This window comes from Procambarus clarkii, chromosome 60 (assembly GCF_040958095.1).
Source record: "Procambarus clarkii isolate CNS0578487 chromosome 60, FALCON_Pclarkii_2.0, whole genome shotgun sequence".
Lineage (NCBI taxonomy): Eukaryota > Metazoa > Arthropoda > Malacostraca > Decapoda > Cambaridae > Procambarus > Procambarus clarkii.
This window is the reverse complement of record NC_091209.1, coordinates 30,358,386-30,376,851: the sequence shown is the minus strand read 5'-3', so window position 1 is coordinate 30,376,851 and position 18,466 is coordinate 30,358,386. Positions and strand designations below refer to the sequence as shown.

Sequence of the window (18,466 nt, the reverse complement as noted above, 5' to 3'; positions counted from 1 at the left end):
GTCTGTGGGGTCTACCGCTGAATGTAATGGACTTGAGTCGAGGACGGGTTGAGTTGTGAGTCGTGTATAAACCGTTTTTTATTCATAAACAGGGGTTAGGCGGGTGCATGGAATCAACTTTGCCCTTTGTTTATGAGGATGTGCTGCAACAAAGGGCAAATGCTCGTTAATATAGCCACCAAACCCCCTGTTTATGAAGGAAAACGGTTAGACACGACTCAACTGGTGACGTTCGAACATTGCTCAGCTGACGATCTCTGTTCGAATTGTAATTTGTTAAATGGTTCATCGATGTACTGTAACTACAAATAACCGCCAAGAGAACCCAACCTAACCTAGTCTACGCCTAACTATACGTTGAAATTTTATATGAGAACAAACAATAGTTATTGTTTTTAATTTAAGTGTCTTAAGTGACGACCGCCAGTTGGACAAACTGACCTGAGGACATGTGGGCCGACACCGGGCGCAGTTCGAGGCTCGCGTTACTGGCTGGTGGACATGTATAGTTGTGGACGAGTTCTCCGTCAACAGTTGGCCTCCTCTTTAAAGGCCTTCTCGTATAGCAGAAGTAAGTTGGTGTTGGGTGCTCACAACGTGGGTCATCCGGTGTTTACGACCTGTCCTCTAGTTTATTGTAACATGGTCATCCCACTGAGGTTGGGTAATTCATAAACAGGGGGCTTGGCGGGTGCATCATGACACTTTCGTCTCCATCTTGAAAAGCATAAAATAATGAGTCGCAACATGGTTTTACATATGGCCGTTCATGTTTAACAAATTTGCTAACTTCTTATCCAGCATAGTTGAGGTAGTTGATAGTGGAAAGGATTGTGATGTTGTGTACCTTGACTTTAGCAAAGCTTTTGATACATTGCCACATGAAAGTCTAATTAAAAAAATAGAAGCTCATGGTATTGGGGGTGCTATATTAACTTGGATTAGGGCATGGCTATTCGAAAGGAAACAGTATAAATGGGGTTAAGTCAGAGTGGGATAATGTTAGTGGAGTACCTCAGGGCTCTGTCCTGGGACCTCTGTTGTTTATAATATATATAAATGATTTAGTCAGGTTTGAGTAGCAAAATTTGCAAATTTGCCGATGATACGAAAATCGGTAGGGAAATTAATTCGGAGGAGGACTCCATATCACTTAAAGTTGATCTAGATAGGGTTTTGAAATGGTCAAAGGATTGGCAAATGCAGTTTAATGCTGATAAATGTAAAGTTCTGAGGCTAGGTAATGATGATAGTTACAAGATACGAGCTAGATGGTGTTGAGATTGCGAAGTCGGATTGCGAAAGGGATCTGGGAGTTATTAGTAAGAATTTGAAAAAAAAGGATCAATGCACGAATGTTCGTAATGAGGCGAATAGGACACTGGGATTTATTAATCAAAGCGTTAGTAACAAGACACCTGGTGTGGTTCTTAAGCTATATCTTGCTCTGGTTAGGCCCCATTTAGATTATGCAGTTCGGTTTTGGTCGCCGTATTATAGAATGGATATAAATTCACTTGAACGTGTTGTACGTAGGATGACTAAGTGAATTCCCCAAATTAGAAACCTTTCATATGACGAAAGATTAACAAAGCTTAAGTCGCATTCACTGGAAAGGCGAAGAGTTAGGGGTGACATGATAGAGGTTTACAAGTGGATGAATGGACATAACAGGGGGGGGATATTAATTGGGTATTAAAAATATCAAAAAGGACAGAACACGAAACAATGGATATAAATTGGGATAAGTTTAGATTTAGGAAAGACTTGGGTAAATACTGGTTCAGTAACAGGGTTGTTGATTTGTGGAACAAATTGCTGCGTAACGTGGAGGTGGGATCCCTAGATTGTTTCAATCGCGGGTTGGACAAGTATGAGTGGGATTGGGTGGTTATAGATAGGAGCTGCCTCATATGGGCCAATAGGCCTTCTGCAGTTACCTTTGTTCTTACGTTCTTATGTTGTGTTCTGGCGCTTAACTGTAATTGTTACGCTAATGACTATATTTGATTAGCGAGCTTCCGCACCTGTAAGTGACGGGGATTTTAAGAGATTAAGCCGTAGTAACTTGACTAGTAAGCTAATGTTCCTTCTGCTGAAGGGTATTATTTAAATTTTTTGCTGGGGGTTTAACTACTGGCCCGTTGACAAGCGGACTAAATCCTATGCACATATCTGCTGGGTTTTTTTTTCCCCCGGTCTAAGAATATCGCCGTCAAATCTTACTTGATCAGAAATATCGGCTTGACTAAGAATGAAATTCGGTGAAATATGTAAGAACGTCTTTAGAGACAAAGATGTGTGAATGACATTAATGAACTATCGGATGACTTGCCGACAATTTGGTTTGGTAAATATTTTTCAAAATGTATTAAAGATCGCCTTGATCACAGTATCCCTGTGACTGATGTAGTGAACCTTAGCAGTATGTAATTCCTAAAGTTCTTTAAGATTCGCTACCTGGAACAAAGATCCCAGTAGCACGGGCTATGGTGAGCCCGTAGTGGACCTATTGTAGACGTGTAAGCTATGACTATCTTTGTCTGGAAAGGAATTTTCATCTTGTATTATCTGCGGTTACTAAAATAGCTGTATATTATAGCTGAATTTGAACCACATTGCGTGCATGAAGTGACTTAAAGATTAATATATAAATGTAGATACACATTTTACTTTATTAATGAACATCGAAATATATTTAAGCATAATGTTTATAGTAGACTTTACACCTTTTACCAAAGTGTCCATGAAGAACCTGAAGGGAAGCTGTTGGGTAGCTCTTCAAACTAAAAGGGTAATATACTATGTTACGGAACCAACAACGCCTTGTCTGATAAGCTTAAGTTAAACTACTTAAATTTGTTTAAGAGTACTTTAGATTTTCATGGTAAAAGGCAAGTTGCCTTTAATGTAGCAATCGCATATTAACCCATGCAATAGTTAATGGTTTAAGCGGACATAATCTTCAAATATGCAATAACTGAAAACTAGTTAAATTTCAAAAATTTTAAACTAGTTTTTTATGTAAAGGGCTTAATTTGGGTAGTATCGGCACCGTAGCATGAATGGGGAGAAACAAAATATTTACTAGTGTCAACAATTTACCAAAATGTTAAATTAACATCAAACAAGTGTCGACTGAAATCTTTACTATCGGCTATCAAAATAGCATATAATAAATATATTTAGGTGTATCAAAAAACAAATTCAATGTTTTCCTTGTTTATCGAATGATTTGCATGAAACTTGTACACCTGACTGCACGTAAGCCTATCTGTAAGGATGCCAATTTTAAAGTATTTTTGGATAAGTTTAGATTTAGGAAAGACTTGGGTAAATACTGGTTCAGTAACAGGGTTGTTGATTTGTGGAACCAATTGCCGCGTAACATTGTGGAGGTGGGGTCCCTCGATTGTTTCAAGCACGGGTTGGACAAGTATGTGAGTGGGATTGGGTGGTTATAGAATAGGAGCTGCCTCGTATGGGCCAATAGGCCTTCTGCAGTTGCCTTTGTTCTTATGTTCTTATGTTCTTAAAGTAAATTAGTTATCAACCCCGGCCACGGATGGCAGCACCTTAGACTTCTTTTTTTTAATTTCTATTAAAGTAATATAAACGAAACATTTACTTCCATCTTTTATTCAATTTACATGAAACTTACCTTGTGTAGTTTCTCTACAGTCTGCAAGAAGCGTTTTTTTCTAAAGTTCATTTAATGATTTTATAAATGGTAATAAACATTTGTAAGTTTTTTTAGGAACTTGGACTACTTGTAATAGTTTTTACTAAACATATTTTGGAAAATAGTCTTAGATACTTTATTATATGCTAATGTGATAGTGCCATAGACATTTTCATTTCACACTTGTGGTTGTAGATCCCTCCGTGATGTCGCCTCGTCGTAGTGAGAGGCTTGCGTACTAGGGACAGGTGAGGTTTGCCTTTGGCCTCCTCTCCTGCCCCTCTTTGGGTGGTGTACATGCAGAAAGTCATACCGTAGGGGCCTTGTGAGCCATCGGACCACTCGCTGGAGGGGGTCGCCCGTGAGGGGCCGTCCTGAGAGGCTGGTTGGGGGTCAAGGCTGGGGCGATAGGGGGGAATGGGGTCTTGGCACCAATGTGGGAGAATGAACAATGGAGTAAGACTTCCATTTTGAAAAGGGGAGCACTGCTGGGGACGACGCCCCCCTTCCTGCACTGGCCCTCGCTCCACCTCCCTGACTTGGTAGGTGGTATCCCTTGGGTTCAGGCCCCAAACGTTTAGTGACTAATGCATGGCTGACGACATGACTTCTCTTAACCAGGCTCAAGGGGTGGGCGACCAGGTCCCTAGGTCGGACTGTGGTGGAAGTCCAGGCTCTGTAGCCCCTGCTTAATAGGGCTCAGACTGAATTTCTCTTCCTTCCCCCCCCCCCCCACCCCTTTCCCTCGTCTATGGTAGGGTTGAGCTCGAAGCTCCCTGTGGTGACCGTCACGTCCCTTAGCACGGCTCTATCTCTCGGTGACTACTGCGCCTTATGACCCCTCTCTAGGGGTTCTCATCGTTGTCCCCGCCACGGCCGCTCTCGCACGCTTTTCTCATACTAATTCGTACCACGCCTTGCTTGATCCTGCTACATACAATAAGTACTTTGACTTCCATCAGTTGGATTCTTCTCCTCCTGAGGATTTCTCCCTCCATAGGCATCTTGTCGATTCAGTAATTACCTGTTATTTTTTAGCCCCACCCATCTTGGCATGTGTCGCTGCTCCTAAAGATGCAGCCACCCACTTGGCCACTTTGTTCTGCATTGGGAGACCCCTGTTTGGGTCTCCTAGAACGCTCGGTTAAATGTAGCGTTGCCACTGTTCTCCTACCACACCATGTTGCGACTGGTATTAGGAACCTAAAGTACTGCCACGAGGACATTAAACATATCCTCGAGGCACTAGGCCATTCTGTTCTCCAGGTAGACATTCACTCGACCCCCTCGTGGCAGTCCCAGTCTGCCCCTTTGGGTTGTGAAGATTACCTTTGATGGTCGGACACTTCGCCCGCTGTTACTCTTGTTGGTGCCAGATGCACCGTTCAAGAGTACATTCCCTCTACTCGGCTTTGAAATAAGTGCTGGAAGTTCAGACATGGTGCCTTCTGATGCTCCAGTACTGTCTCGTCCTCATGCGTGGGGGCGAGGGTCACTCTAAGTTGGCGTGCACTTCTCCCCAGGCCCGCTGCTTCAATTGCATTGAAGCCCACCCTACCTTCTCCTGTGCGTGTATACATTTCAAACTCGAGGCAGCCATCCTAAACTTGAAGCACCAGGAACGTTTGTATTTTCCCGAAGCGAGGCGCTAAGTTCGCCGTCTCCCCCACTCTTGCTGACATCTTGTGTTGTAATCTTCCTCTCATCCTTCGCACCTTCCTCAGTCTCGCAAGTTTCCAGACATTAGACCCGGACACGCCCACCTCCTCTCCTGTTCCTTTACATCCAGAGGGTTCACCAGCTGCTTCTGTCTGGGGGGGGGGGGGGGGTTCACTTTCTACCAACTGCTATGTCTCCTGTATCTTTCCTAATCTCCCTCCGATCTTCCTTCCCGTTCTTCTCCCCTGTCTCTTGGCTCTCCACGCTGCCTATATGTGCGAACTGCTTTCCAGCAAACGTGTTGTTCCCTCTTTGTCTGTTCACTCGCTATAGGTCTGTTGTCCAGTACGTTGTTGCTGGAATACCTGTCTTAAGTCAGAAGCGAAAGCCTGGCTCGTCTCCCTCCTCCCCAGCGGGAAAGGCTTCGCTGTCTTCCTCGCACCCGACCTCTGACTCTATTGCTCCATTCCCTCCCATTTCTGTGGTAGTTTCCCCCCTGTTCCAGTTATGATTTCTATGGCCCCTGCTTCCTTCACGGTTGCTGCCCTTGCTAAGGTGTGCTCCCCGGTTTCTCCTCCTACAGACCCTGCTCATCCGCCTCTGGTCTGCCGTCCTGCTCTCTTCCCTTCATCCTTACTCGGTTTACCCATGTCCTCTGACTTTCCTTAGCTGCTTTAACATGCCGTTCCATTTTAACCCTTTGCGTATTCTTTATTCTGTTGCTGTCATCTTTTTGTCGACGTCTATTCTTGAATGGAATATTCGTAGATGTCACGCCAATTTCCATGAACTCAAATTTCTGATTTCAGTTTTCCCCCCTTTGTCTCCACGAGCAGATGCTTGGTGCTCGTCCTGGTCGCATCCATGGCTATTCCCTTCTCTCTCCCACCCCAGGTTTTTGCCGAGGCCCATTACTCTACTGCTATCTTGATTCGTTCTGATATTTCATTTACTTTCCCTACTTTTTCCGTCGCCTCTCGGATGTTCTGCTGCCAAAGTCTTTGGGAGTAAATGGTATACGGTTTGTTAAATTTCTCCCCCCAAATGTCCCACTTTACCTTCCGATCTTTAACGCCTACTGGACTCTGTCAGAGCCTGTGCTCCTGTTGGGTGATTTAAAAGGTTGACATACCCTCTAGGGTGATGTTCTGACTACTGGGTTCGTCTTCTCGAACCGTTCATCCTCTTCCCTGTCTTTACTGATTTCTGGTGAACCTACTCATTTTGACTCGAACTCGCACCCTTCCTGTCTTGATCTTTCTCTCTGCTCGTCTCTTTACTTGCATTTTCCTTAGCAGGTTCTTGATGACCTCCATGGCAGTGACTATTTCCCCATCCTTGTTACCTCTTTCTTTTCACTCCCCTCTCCTTCCCTAGGTGGCAATTGTCAAAGAGACTAAAACCTCTTTACCCTCTGAGCTACCTCTCCAACCTCTACATTCTGCCTCTCCCTCGTATCTTCATTCTTTTTCAAGAGTTTCGACGCTGTCTTCCGCTCTATTCCTCGCTCTACCTAATGGGGCACGCAGAAGTGAGTTCCCTGGGGGGAAGTGGAATGTGCTCGGGCTATCCACTGTAAGCATGCAGCTTGGAAACGACACCGCTGCCGGCAGACGGCCGATTCTTTTTTCTTGTTTCGGAAGGGGAGTGGTGGCTGGTAGGACCATCCGTATGGGGTAAGTGACAGTTGGAAGTCTTGTTTCAACCATTACGTCCGAAACTCCTCTGCTGCAGATCTGAAAGCGTATCTGCAAGTTATCGGTCAAGTTCGTTCCCGATATCTCGCCGGTCCTTTACCTCTGCGGTACTCTTGTGACAGACATGGTGCAAGTTGCAGCCGAACTATGTTCTCACATTTCATCTGTTAGCTCTTGTTCTCGTCTTCCTCAGTCTTTCCTTCTTCGTAAGCCTGTTCTTGAATCTCGTTTTTGGATTTCCGTGCCCATCTCGGATTTCCCTATGACAATCCATTCTCTCTGATTTTAAATCTGCCCTGGCCCTCTGCGGTTCTACGACAGTGGGCTCTGAAGACATTAATTATGGGATGCTTCGCCATCTCCCTCCGTGCACGTCTCCCTATTTGAAGAGTCTGAATAACCGGGTCTGGGAGTCGTAGTCAGTTCCTGTGGACTGGCTCGATGCTGTTGTCTTTCCTGTTCAGAAACCAGTATCTCTTGGGACATCTTCTCAGGACTTCCGCCCTATTGCCCTCAAGAGTTGTCTGCAAACTCTTTGAACGTATAGTTAACGTTCGTTTGATGTTCTTGGAACACTCATCATCTCTCCCTCTCAATTTGGGTTTTGCAAATGCCACAGCACAACAGATGTCCTGGTGAACTTGGTCTATATTCGTACTGCTTTTGCTCCGAAGACCTACGTTTTTTTGCAGTCCTTTTTGACCTGGAAAAGGCTTTAGATACCACTTGGCGATATCATATTCTGTCCTAACTTCATTCTTATGGCCTTTGTGGTAATCTCCCATTCTCTCCAGTTTCCTCTCGTTTGTTTAGTGAGGTTTGGTGCCACTTTCTGCCTCTTCTCGACATTGCGAGGATGTACCCAAGGTGGTCTTCTGAGCACTACTTTTTCGGATTACCCTCAATGGTTTTCTTTCCTCTTCCTTCTGACGTCTTCTCCGCTCTCTGTCGACGATCTTAAACTATGTCGGTGATGATTCGCGCCTCCTTCAACGGCGACTTCAACTAGAGATTGATGCCGTATCGCCTTGGACCACCGATCATTGCTTCAGGTTCTCAAAGTCTAAGACTTGTGCTATGACTTATACTCTGAAGCGTGGTTTTTCTTCGTCCGGCATTTTATGGCCATCCCATTGTGTGCAGAGATTCCACTAAGCTTTTGGGGTTAATATTTGACTAGTTTGTCTTAGCCGCTCCATATCTCTGATGTAAGAGTTGAATGCTCTTAGGCCCTTAAGCTCCTTAAGGTTTTATCCCATACTTCTTGGACCGGAGAAGAGCATGATCCTCTTTACATTCCTCTCTCATCCTGCTAAACTCATTTATGGTTGCCCTACTTACTCGTCTGCATCTCCTACTCTTCGCAGTCTTGATTCTTTGCACCATACTGGGTTGTGCTTCACCTCTGGTACTTTTCGTTCTGCCCTCATTATTTGTTGACACTGGCTTCCTATCTCTTCAGGTCCGCCATGATCGCTACCGTCTTCCTTATCTTGCGCGGTCCTAACATCCTTACTCTCGTCTCTATCGTGCTCTGACGTTTACCCCTCCGGTAGTTACTGTTATTCTTCACCACCTCCCTCTTTTTGTCCGGTTATCTCGCTTACAGAATTCTTTTTAGATTCGTATTACCGCTTTTCTCCTCGTATTGTTCCGTCCTTGCCCCTTGTAGAGGGACTCCCCCCCCCCCCCTTCCTTAAATCTTGTACATCTGACCCGTATCGCTAAAGTTTTTACCCCCTCCTACGGTTCTGACACTCCTTTTTCTTGAACATTTTTCTTCCCACTACCACTAGATTTCCATCTTCACCGATGGGTCTAAATCTGCAGAAGTGTAGGCCACTGTTATTTTTTTTTCCTGACAACACTTGTGTCGCCTACCTCCGAAGACTAGCATCTTCACAGCAGAACTTTATGCAATTCTCTGCTTTCGTCTCCAACATTTTCGTTGTCAATCCTCCTGTATGGTTGTAGTTGACTCTCGTTGCGCCCTAATGGCTCTAGGGTCCTTTAATCCAGTCCATCTGGTGGCTTTCGAGATTAAACATTGGCCGTTTCTTATCTCTAGTAAATTTAAATCGGTAGTTTTGATGGGGTCCCAGGCATATTATCGTTTCTTTAAATGAGCGTGTGGATGCTGCCACTACGGAAGCTATCCGCTTTTGTCCCATCTCCAGTAAAGGTATACCTTATTCAGACTTTTACCCAGTTATTCGTTCCTCCATCCTTGCTCGTTGGCAGGGTTGTTGGTCTTCTGTTACTGGTAACAAACTGTGTACTATTAAGCGTAGTGTCCCCCATGGTCTTCCTTCATACCACTGTAACCAGCGCTAGAAAACGGCTCTGGCGAGGTTGCGTATTGGCCATAAGCACTTGACTTGCGGTCACTTAATGGAGCGCTGCCCTGCTCCTTATTTTCCGAATTGCCTTGTCCCTCTTAGTCGCGCATATCCTTGTTGAATACCATGACTTCCAGGACAAGCGTATCCTGCTTTCCGACAGTCCCTCGCGATCACTTTTCCCCTCGATAGAGTTCTTGGTGAATCGGATACTTCTAATGTCGTTCGCCTTGTGTATTTCTGTTCTCGTATTGGCATCCTTGGTGTTATTAAGCACCCTCTGATTATTCAGCACATTTGACGGTGCTACATAGCTTTCCCAGTTTAGTGCCTTCCTTTGATTATTAATTATTGTGGTTGTAGCAGCTTACTGAATGTGAAATTCGTTGAAAAAAAAACAAATTTGCTTTCTATTGAAGCTGCAATACTGAAACTTGAAACGGTTGCAGCCATTTTCATATTAAACTAGTAAAAAAAAGTTTGACCTTGAACAACTTATTATGACCCTCTTAATTACAAATTAAGAGGGTGGGTGGGGGTGAAATATGAAAGATAAGGGGTTCAATGGTGGAGAGGTTGGGGTAGACTGTTACCTTTGCTTGTACATAAATGTATAAATCTGCTTATTGGAGAGAGGGAAGAGATGTTGAATTGGCAGGAGGGATCCAGAGCCTTTAACAGCTACCCTCATAGTACATGATAAAATTATAAGTGTTGTGCTATTAATGTAACTTTTTTTGTATTTTTATGAAAGGTAATATGAATATGTAATGGTTATCGTGCAAAAGCCAGAAAGTCGCGAGCAAGTTTTTAAAATTAAGAGATGTTTGTTTGGCAGTGGGTTCTGCAGGAAGTGCGGGGGCTGTCGGACCGCAGGCCAACATAGAGGACGATCATGTGAAGGAGGCACTGAAGATGGACAAGGGCAGAGAGGCCATATTTATCTCTCAAAGCGTAAGAGACCTTGCTGGCAAGGGCGACCACTTTTCTTCAACAGTTACCAGTGTTGAAGTAAAATTCTCCCTGATGGGGAAGCATAACGTAGTGTCTTATGTGGTAAAAATAAGCCCACATAGATCAGAGGACCACTTGGCTGATTTTCATTTATCCATGATGAAGAAAGAAAATGAATTTTTCAAGGAAATCCTTCCGCAACTCAACTCGGAGCTGAATTCCTTGGGGCACAGTAACTTGAGAATGCCAAGGTGGTTATACACATCTTTAGAAGAGGATAAAGAGCTGATCTTCTTGGAAGACCTCCGGCCTTTGGGCTTTAAAGTATTCGACTGCAAAGTGGGCCTCGATGTAGACCATACAAACCTGGTCCTGAAGGAGCTGGCCCGACTCCATGCAGCCTCTCTCCTGCTGAAGGCAAAAACGCCCTTGCAAGACCTGGCTCAAACATTCCTGCACATTGCTGAAGACTGGACCAGTTTATCGGAAAATGCGAAGAAAATTCATAACAAGACATGCTCGGGAAGTCTAGCGGGTGCCGAGGCCTTGTTGACCAACATGAAGGGCTACGAGGTGGCGAGGCGGTGGTTGGCCAAGCATCAGAACAACTCTCTTGATCTTGTCAAACACTTTCTGGTCAGAAATCCCAAGTTTGATGTGATTTGTCATGGCGACTGCTGGGTGAACAACGTACAATTCAGGTAGGCAGAAGTTTGTTCATCCTACACTTTTTAGATGTATTTTGCCTCTCAATTTTGAAAATTTAACTCGCTCAAATCGGTATTTTTTTTAATGATAAACAAAATAGTTCGTGTGCCACTAATGTTTTGCCTCATAATTCCAGGTACAGTGAAGGTAAACCGGTTGATGTAATGCTCCTTGACCTCCAGCTGAACCGTCTGGCTTCCCCGGCCACAGACTTAAACTACCTTCTCTACACCAGCCTCCACGGCAAAGACAGGAAGGCGAACTGGCGGGACTTCCTCTCCTACTACTATGACTCCTTTAGAAGTGTGATGGAGGCTGGGGGTAGGGGGATGCCCTTCACCCTAAAAGAGCTCCATCAGGAGTACAGAAAAAAGATGGAGTACGGTATGCTGTATGGGTCAATGACGGTGTCGTTGGTGATGAGGGAGAGCTCCAGTACCCTGGACGAGAAGAAGAAAAATCCACAATTTCTATCTCGGTTCCTTGCCTTGTATGGTGAACTGATTGAGCAAGAGCGATCACGTCTTTAATGTTGCCCAGTGAAGAAATAGCAGGAAATTTATTTATACCTAATGAATTCGGCCTTGTAGCAGACTGTGGCAATGTGGTGGACATTGATCCTGAACTGTCGGTGTTTTTGCATGAGCCTCGGACCCAGAACCTACCAAAAGTATCTCTATGAATGTAACTAATTACTTCTTGGAGTACCAAATTTAGCAAGTATCAACTTTTACTCTGACTTCTGAAGTCCTCGTGTATATATAAGGGTAACAATTTACCCTTTCACTTGCTTAGAAAGTTGATAGTTCCACCATTGTCCTTTAATACCAAATAAATATCTATAAATTGTTAATGATCTAATTATAAAATTAATAGGCGTTCTTGTACTTGTCAATTCTCTCCCTTTTATAGTTATTAAATTTGGAAAGGTCTTTAAAATATGTGGGACCTAAAACATGGCTCCTTTTCGTCCTGACATCTAATGTCTTGACAACTTCAGTCGGGACAAATATTTTAGACCAGGCAAATAATGCTCTAAATTGGTAACTGTAGTGACCTTGGTCCTGCCTGCCGCTGCCGCCAGTATTGTAAGAGCTAAACATGGTCATGGTTGTTAAAAGTTGGTCAGTTTGATGGAGAAGGGATGGGGGGGGGGTTGAGATAAATGGGGAATTTTGTATAAAAAGTTTACACTATTAATACTAGATATTTAATTTGCAGTATATTAACAAATCTAATCTACAAAAAATGACTCAAAGTTGTGAAGCATTTTATTGAACGTTAAACTTCATGCTTGACTTGCAATACAGCGCTCACTGGTGTTGACATGAACGCACCAATAATAGCTTGCCAAAAGTGATTGTTACAATGTTAGGCTTGCTAACGTCAACACACTGAGGAGGATCCACACAAATCTTTGGCCAATAATAACTATTTTACAATTGCATTCTATGTAACGTTCCAAGCTACTTAGCCATGTTGACGAATTATTTAGACAAGTCACAATATCACTAGACTGTTGAGATTGATATACTCGGTGGCCACAAATATCCAATCGGTTTTCCTTGCTACTTTCTAATCTTGATATTAAAAAATCGCTTCAATCACATTAGTTTTGCATATGCGGTATATAATCTATTAAACCCTCAGTAAAGTCGGAGTTCAGTTAGAGATTTTGGCAGTAAATGTCACTAGCTTAATCTTTTGCTTCAGTTTCATATTGTGATTTTTAACCTGGAAAGTGAACACTGAAGACAAACATCTTTTGAAGGCGGAATAATAAAAAATGTATTAATTTAAGATGACCTTTTTATAAAGGTCATAGGCACAACTAGAACCACACTGTACAGAGTTTCCTATAAAGGACTAAGGGAAGTTTGTTGTGGAGAATGTCAAGATTGCAAGGAAAGGGAGGAGGCGACGACTATTTTAAACAAATTTGGAGCAAACCCGTGTATGCTCGTCCCCTATCATACCATGGCTACAAACACAAATAAAAGCCGAATATAAGTCTTGCTCGTTTATATGGTAAGTAGACGCCCAATTTCACAACCGGCTTCATCTTGGACCATTATACTATAGTTAAAAAGTTTGAGAGGCAACTCTGCCAAAGATCCTTCACTGGGTTCGTTATCGGACTATAAAGCCTCCCAGCCTGGCCTCCAAACAAAGATCCAAAAGTGATTCCATGCACCCGCCAAACCCTCTGTTTATGAATGAAAAACGGTTTACACAAGTCTCGCGACTGATGACGTTTGAACAGTTCCAGAAAGTGCTTCACTGACGCCTTTTGGTTGAAAAACGACGCTGTAAATGCTTCACCCACGTACTGCAAATACAAATAATTGCCAACAGAACTCTTAAACACCTACCCTAATCTATGCCTATATATATGCTAATACATTAATATTAATTTACTTAAGAATTACTGTTTTAAATGAACAGCATGGTTTAAAATTTATAAATGCGTCTGTGGGTGTCGACTGCTGGATGTAATGGACAAGTCAAAGATGGGTTGAGACTGCAGCTATAGCCCCCATCCCTAACACCCCCCCCCCCAAACCCCCACACTGCAATTCTTGGACAATGCCGAATCGTACATTAGATTCCCTGCCGGCGCCATTTGTATACCAGGCTGCACATAGCTTTGTGGGAAAACATTATATTCTGAGCAGCCATTTGCTCTCAGCATTGCTGTTTTGTGAAGTGCCCCCTTCTCTTTCCAGGCTGCAGCCGTCGTGAAGGGGGGGGGGGGTTAATGGGCGGCTCCCCCTCCCTGTCAAGCTCGTTGTTACTGTGAGGGGGGCTTGGTGGATGGATGCTGGAGCGTGATGTTCCTTAAGACAGTCTTGTCCTTTTGTAACCTTGTGCTCCTGCTGCTGTCCTCTCTAATTCCGCTGGACACCTTTTCCTTTTTCTCCCCCTCCCCTTCTTTCTGGTAGTCATTAGCTGCTGACCTTGTCCCTGTTTGGATCATTCTTTTGGCCTTCTTTTGTTTTGACGCTCGGGTGTTTGAGGAGGCATACTCTTGCACCCGTAGAACTGTAGTACCCAACGTCTCGAGCGAGGGGAACCTTTTATTATCGATCCCCCTTTCGCATTGAACCCGATTTAGACGGACTGACAGTTCTTAAGGTGACGTTTGTGGGGCATATACTCACGATGAACCCCTAGGGGGTCCCGGTATGATCGGCGATAGCTTCTTGTTGGGTGTCCTGCCTCTAATTGTGGATCCATGGTGGGTGTGAGGGCACATTCGTGAATGAAAGTTTCTTGTATTTGTCTGTGAACGTTCCTCTTGTACCCTTTCTGGCTCGTGAGGTGGGCGACCAAGCCCCCCAAGTTGGACTGTATTGCAAGACAGGCCCTGTAGCCCCAGCTGCATTGGGCCCAACGACCTGACTACTCCCCTCGGCTCCCCTCCCTCTCTCCGCGGTAGGGTTGAGTCCCCAGCCCCCAGTGGTGACCACCTCGTCCCCTGCCAAGACTTCGTCTCTCATTGTGACTACTGCGCCTTTTACCCGCTCTCTGGGGGTTCTCAACGCCGTCCCCGCCACGGCCGCACTCTCACGATCCCTTCCAGTAATAATACTTGTAACGCCTTGTTTGGTCCCGCTACGTGGGCAAAATACTTTAATCTCCACCATCCGGATTCTACTCCTCCTCCTGACTGTTTCTCCCTCCATAAACACCTTGTTGATTCAGTAGATGCCTCTGTTACTTTTAACTCCACCAGTTACGGTACACGTGTCGTCACTGCTGCTTCTCAGGATGCAGCTACTCGCTTAGCCACTTTGTCCTGCATTGGAGAGACCCCTGTTCGGGTCTCCAAAAACGCTCGGTTAAATGCCAGTGTTAGCACTGTTCTCCTCCCACACCATGTTGGAACTGGTGTTCAGGACCTCAAAGATTGCCATGAGGATATCAAACATATCCTCGAAACCCAAGGCCATTATGTCCTCCAGGTGGACATGTTTACTCGACCCCCTCGTGATCGTCGCCGTCAGCCCCTTCGAGTTGTAAAAATCACCTTTGATAGTAGGGCCTTTCCGCCCTCTATTATTCGACTTGGTGCCAGATGCTCCGTTCAGGAGTACATTCCCTCTCCTACACTATGCAATAAGTGTTGGAAGTTCGGGCACGGTGTCCTCAAATGAACCAGTACTGTGCATCTATGCCCCTTGTGTGGGGACGATAGTCATTCTTAGTCCGAGTACACTTCTCCCCAGGCTCGCTGCCTCAATTGCGTTGAAGCCCACCCTGCCTTCTCACGCTCGTGTATGCACTACAAACTCGAGGAAGCCGTCCTCAATTTGAAGCACCACCATCATCGTCTGTCTTTTCCTGAAGCGAGACGCGAAGTTCGTCGTCTCGCCCCTTTCGCGGGAGCCTCCTACGCTCGCTTGTTGCGTTCTACCTCTCCTCGCCTTCCCGTTTTCCTCAGTCTCACAACCGTTTCCAGGCCTTAAACCCGACCACACCCCCCCCCCCTCCTCCCCTATTTCTTTGCCTCCTGTCCCGGATGGTCTCCCTCCCGGTTCTCCATCTGGGGTTTTCCCCCTTCCTACCCAGTCCACCATATTTCCTCTGTCTTCTTCCCCATATCCCCCCACTCTTTCTTCCCGACCCTCCCCCAGTCTCTTGACCCTCCACGCCACCTGTCTGTCTTGGCTGATATCCATCATCCTCCCAGCAATCTTCGTGTTGTTCGCTCTCGTTCCTCTTCTCCTGCTGAGACCATTGAGTCAGTCACCCGGTACGTTGTTACTGGAACGCTTGTCTCTTCGAGTCAGAAACGTAAGCCTGGCTCCTCTCCTTCTTCCTCTCCAGCGGGCAAGGAGGTTTCACTTTCACAAGGGAGCCGGTCGGCCGAGCGGACAGCACACTGGACTTGTGATCCTGTGGTCCTGGGTTCGATCCCAGGCGCCGACGAGAAACAATGGGCAGAGTTTCTTTCACCCTATGCCCCTGTTACCTAGCAGTAAAATAGGTACCTGGGTGTTAGTCAGCTGTCACGGGCTGCTTCCTGGGGGGTGGAGGCCTGGTCGAGGACCGGGCCGCGGAGACACTAAAAAGCCCCGAAATCATCTGAAGATAACCCCCTTCCTCTGACTCTCACTACATCCCCTCCCATTTCAGTGACCAAACCCTGTCCCAGATATGGAGGTTTCTTTCGCCCCCCCCGATTCCCTCTCGGTTGCTGCCCTTGCTGAAGTGCACTCCCTGACTTCTACCCCCCCCCCCCCTCCTCCAGCTGTCCTTGCCTGACCCTCTCAGTTGTCTCCTCCCCCTCCGGACCCCATCAGTCCGCCTCTGGTCTGTCCTCTTGCTCCCTTCCCTCTATCCTTACTAAGTTTACCATGCCTCCCTAACCCTGATTTTGCCGACCCTGCTTCTGAGCTCTGACCCTGATCCTGAAATTTTTTAATAAACTGTGTTTTTTAATACCTATATTTTTATCTTGTTCTCTGTTACTGTTTTCTCTTTGGTAATGTCTATTTTTCAGTGGAATATTCGTGGATTTTATGCCAACTTCCTTGAACTCCAACTTCTAATTACACAGTTTTCACCGCTTTGTGTTTGTCTCTAGTAACCAATGCTTGCTGCTCGTCCTGGTCACTTTCGTGGTTATTCCTTTCTTTCTCCCCCCCCCCCCAAGCTCTTGCTGGGGCCAGTAACTCTACTGCTTTCTTAATTCGATCTGATATTCCCTTCGTCCCCCTACTTCTTCCGTCACCTATCCATTGTTTTGCTGCCCGTGTTTATGTGGGTATATGGTATACAGTCTGTTCCATTTATCTCCCCCCGAATGTCCCGCTTTCCCTTCCTGATCTTAAGCACCACCTGGACTCCTTGCCAGAGCCGGTGCTCCTTTTGGGTGATTTCAACTGTCGACATTCCCTCTGGGGTGATGTTCTGACAAACACCCAAGGCTGTCTTCTCGAACCGTTCGTCCTCGCTTCTTCTCTATCTCTTCTAAATTCTGCTGAGCCCACTCATGTGGATTCTCGAACTCGCACCCTTTCCTGTCTTGATCTTTCTCTCTGCTCGTCATCCCTTTACTTACATTTCACGTGGCAGGTTCTTGATGACTTACAAAACAGTGATAATTTCCCTATCCTCGTTTCCTTTTTCTCTTTCCACCCTCCCCTCTTCTTCCCTAGGTGGCAGGTGCCAAGGCTGACTGGAGCCTATTTATCCTCCGGCCTACTTTCTCTGACCTCTCCTCTCTCCCTCTTCCTCGCCCTCCTTCTTTGTTATGACAGTCTTCAACGCTGCCCTCCGCTCTGTTCCTCGCTCTTCTTCCCAGAGCACACGAAAGTGCGTTCCCTGGTGGAATGCGGACTGTGCTCGGGCTGTCTGCTGTAAGCGTGAAGCCTGGAAGAAACACCGCCGCCGGCAGACAGCTGATTCTTTTATTTTGTTTCGGAAGGCAAGTGCGGTGCCTCGTAGGACCATCCGTAAAGCTAAACGTGAGAGTTGGAAATCTTATGTTTCCACCATTACGTTCGATACTCCTCTGACACAGATCTGGAAGATGATCCGCAAGATTGCGGGCAAGTTCGTTCCAGATGTTTCGCCGGTTCTCCACCTCCGTGGGACTCTTGTGGCGGATCCAGTGAAGGTCGCGGCCGAACTGGGTTCCCACTTTTCTTCTGTTAGCTCTGGTTCTCATCTTCCTCAATCCTTCCTTCTTCGTAAGCCTGTTCTTGAATCTTATCTTTTAGATTTCAGCACTCATCTCCGCCTTCCCTATAACGATCCTTTCTCTCATTCTGAACTTCAGTCTGCCCTGGCTCTCTGCGGATCTACGGCGGCGGGCTCGGATGACGTTCATTATGAGATGCTTTGCCATCTCCCTCCGTGCACGTCTCGGTATTTACTGAGTTTGTATAACCAGGTCTGGGAGTCGTCGTCCATCCCTGAGGCCTAGCTCGATGCCGTTGTACTCCGTATTTGGAAACCAAGGTCTCTTGGTACGTCCCATAAGGACTTTCACCCTATTGCTCTCACGAGTTGTTTGCAAGCTGTTTGAGCGTATGGTAAATTACCGTTTGATGTGGTTCTTGGAACCCCATCACCTCCTCTCTCCTTCTCAATTTGGTTTTCGCAAGTGCCGCAGCACGACTGATGTCCTGGTGAACTTGGAGGTCTATATTCGTACTCCTTTTGCTGCGAAAACCTCCGTTGTTGCTATTATTTTAGGCCTGGAAAAGGCTTATGACACAACCTGGAGATACCATATTCTGTCCCAACTTCGTTCTTTTGGCCTTCGTGGTAATTACCCTCTCTTCATTCAAAGCTTTCTCTCTCGTCGTATCTTTCGAGTCAGGCTTGGTACCACTCTCTCTGCCTCTTTTCGGCAGTATGAAGGTGTGCCCCAAGGTAGTGTTCTTAGTACTACTCTTTTTCTGGTTGCCCTCATT

General features: G+C 45.7%; 1 protein-coding gene across 2 annotated transcripts; it reads left to right on the top strand.

Annotated features, from left to right (window-relative positions):
- Positions 1–413: 413 nt before the first annotated feature.
- LOC138349597 (uncharacterized kinase-like protein D1044.1) lies at positions 414–11,920 on the top strand. 2 transcript variants are annotated; one of them, XM_069307713.1, is made up of 3 exons: positions 414–571; positions 10,216–11,032; positions 11,176–11,920. In XM_069307713.1, the coding sequence occupies exons 1-3, from the start codon at positions 502–504 to the stop codon at positions 11,567–11,569; spliced, it is 1,281 nt and encodes a 426-aa protein (XP_069163814.1). In that variant the 5' UTR covers positions 414–501; the 3' UTR covers positions 11,570–11,920. The 2 variants fall into 2 exon arrangements, with proteins under 2 accessions (XP_069163814.1, XP_069163815.1); XM_069307714.1 differs by having other exon boundaries at positions 454–571; positions 10,132–11,032.
- The last annotated feature ends 6,546 nt before the right edge of the window (positions 11,921–18,466 follow it).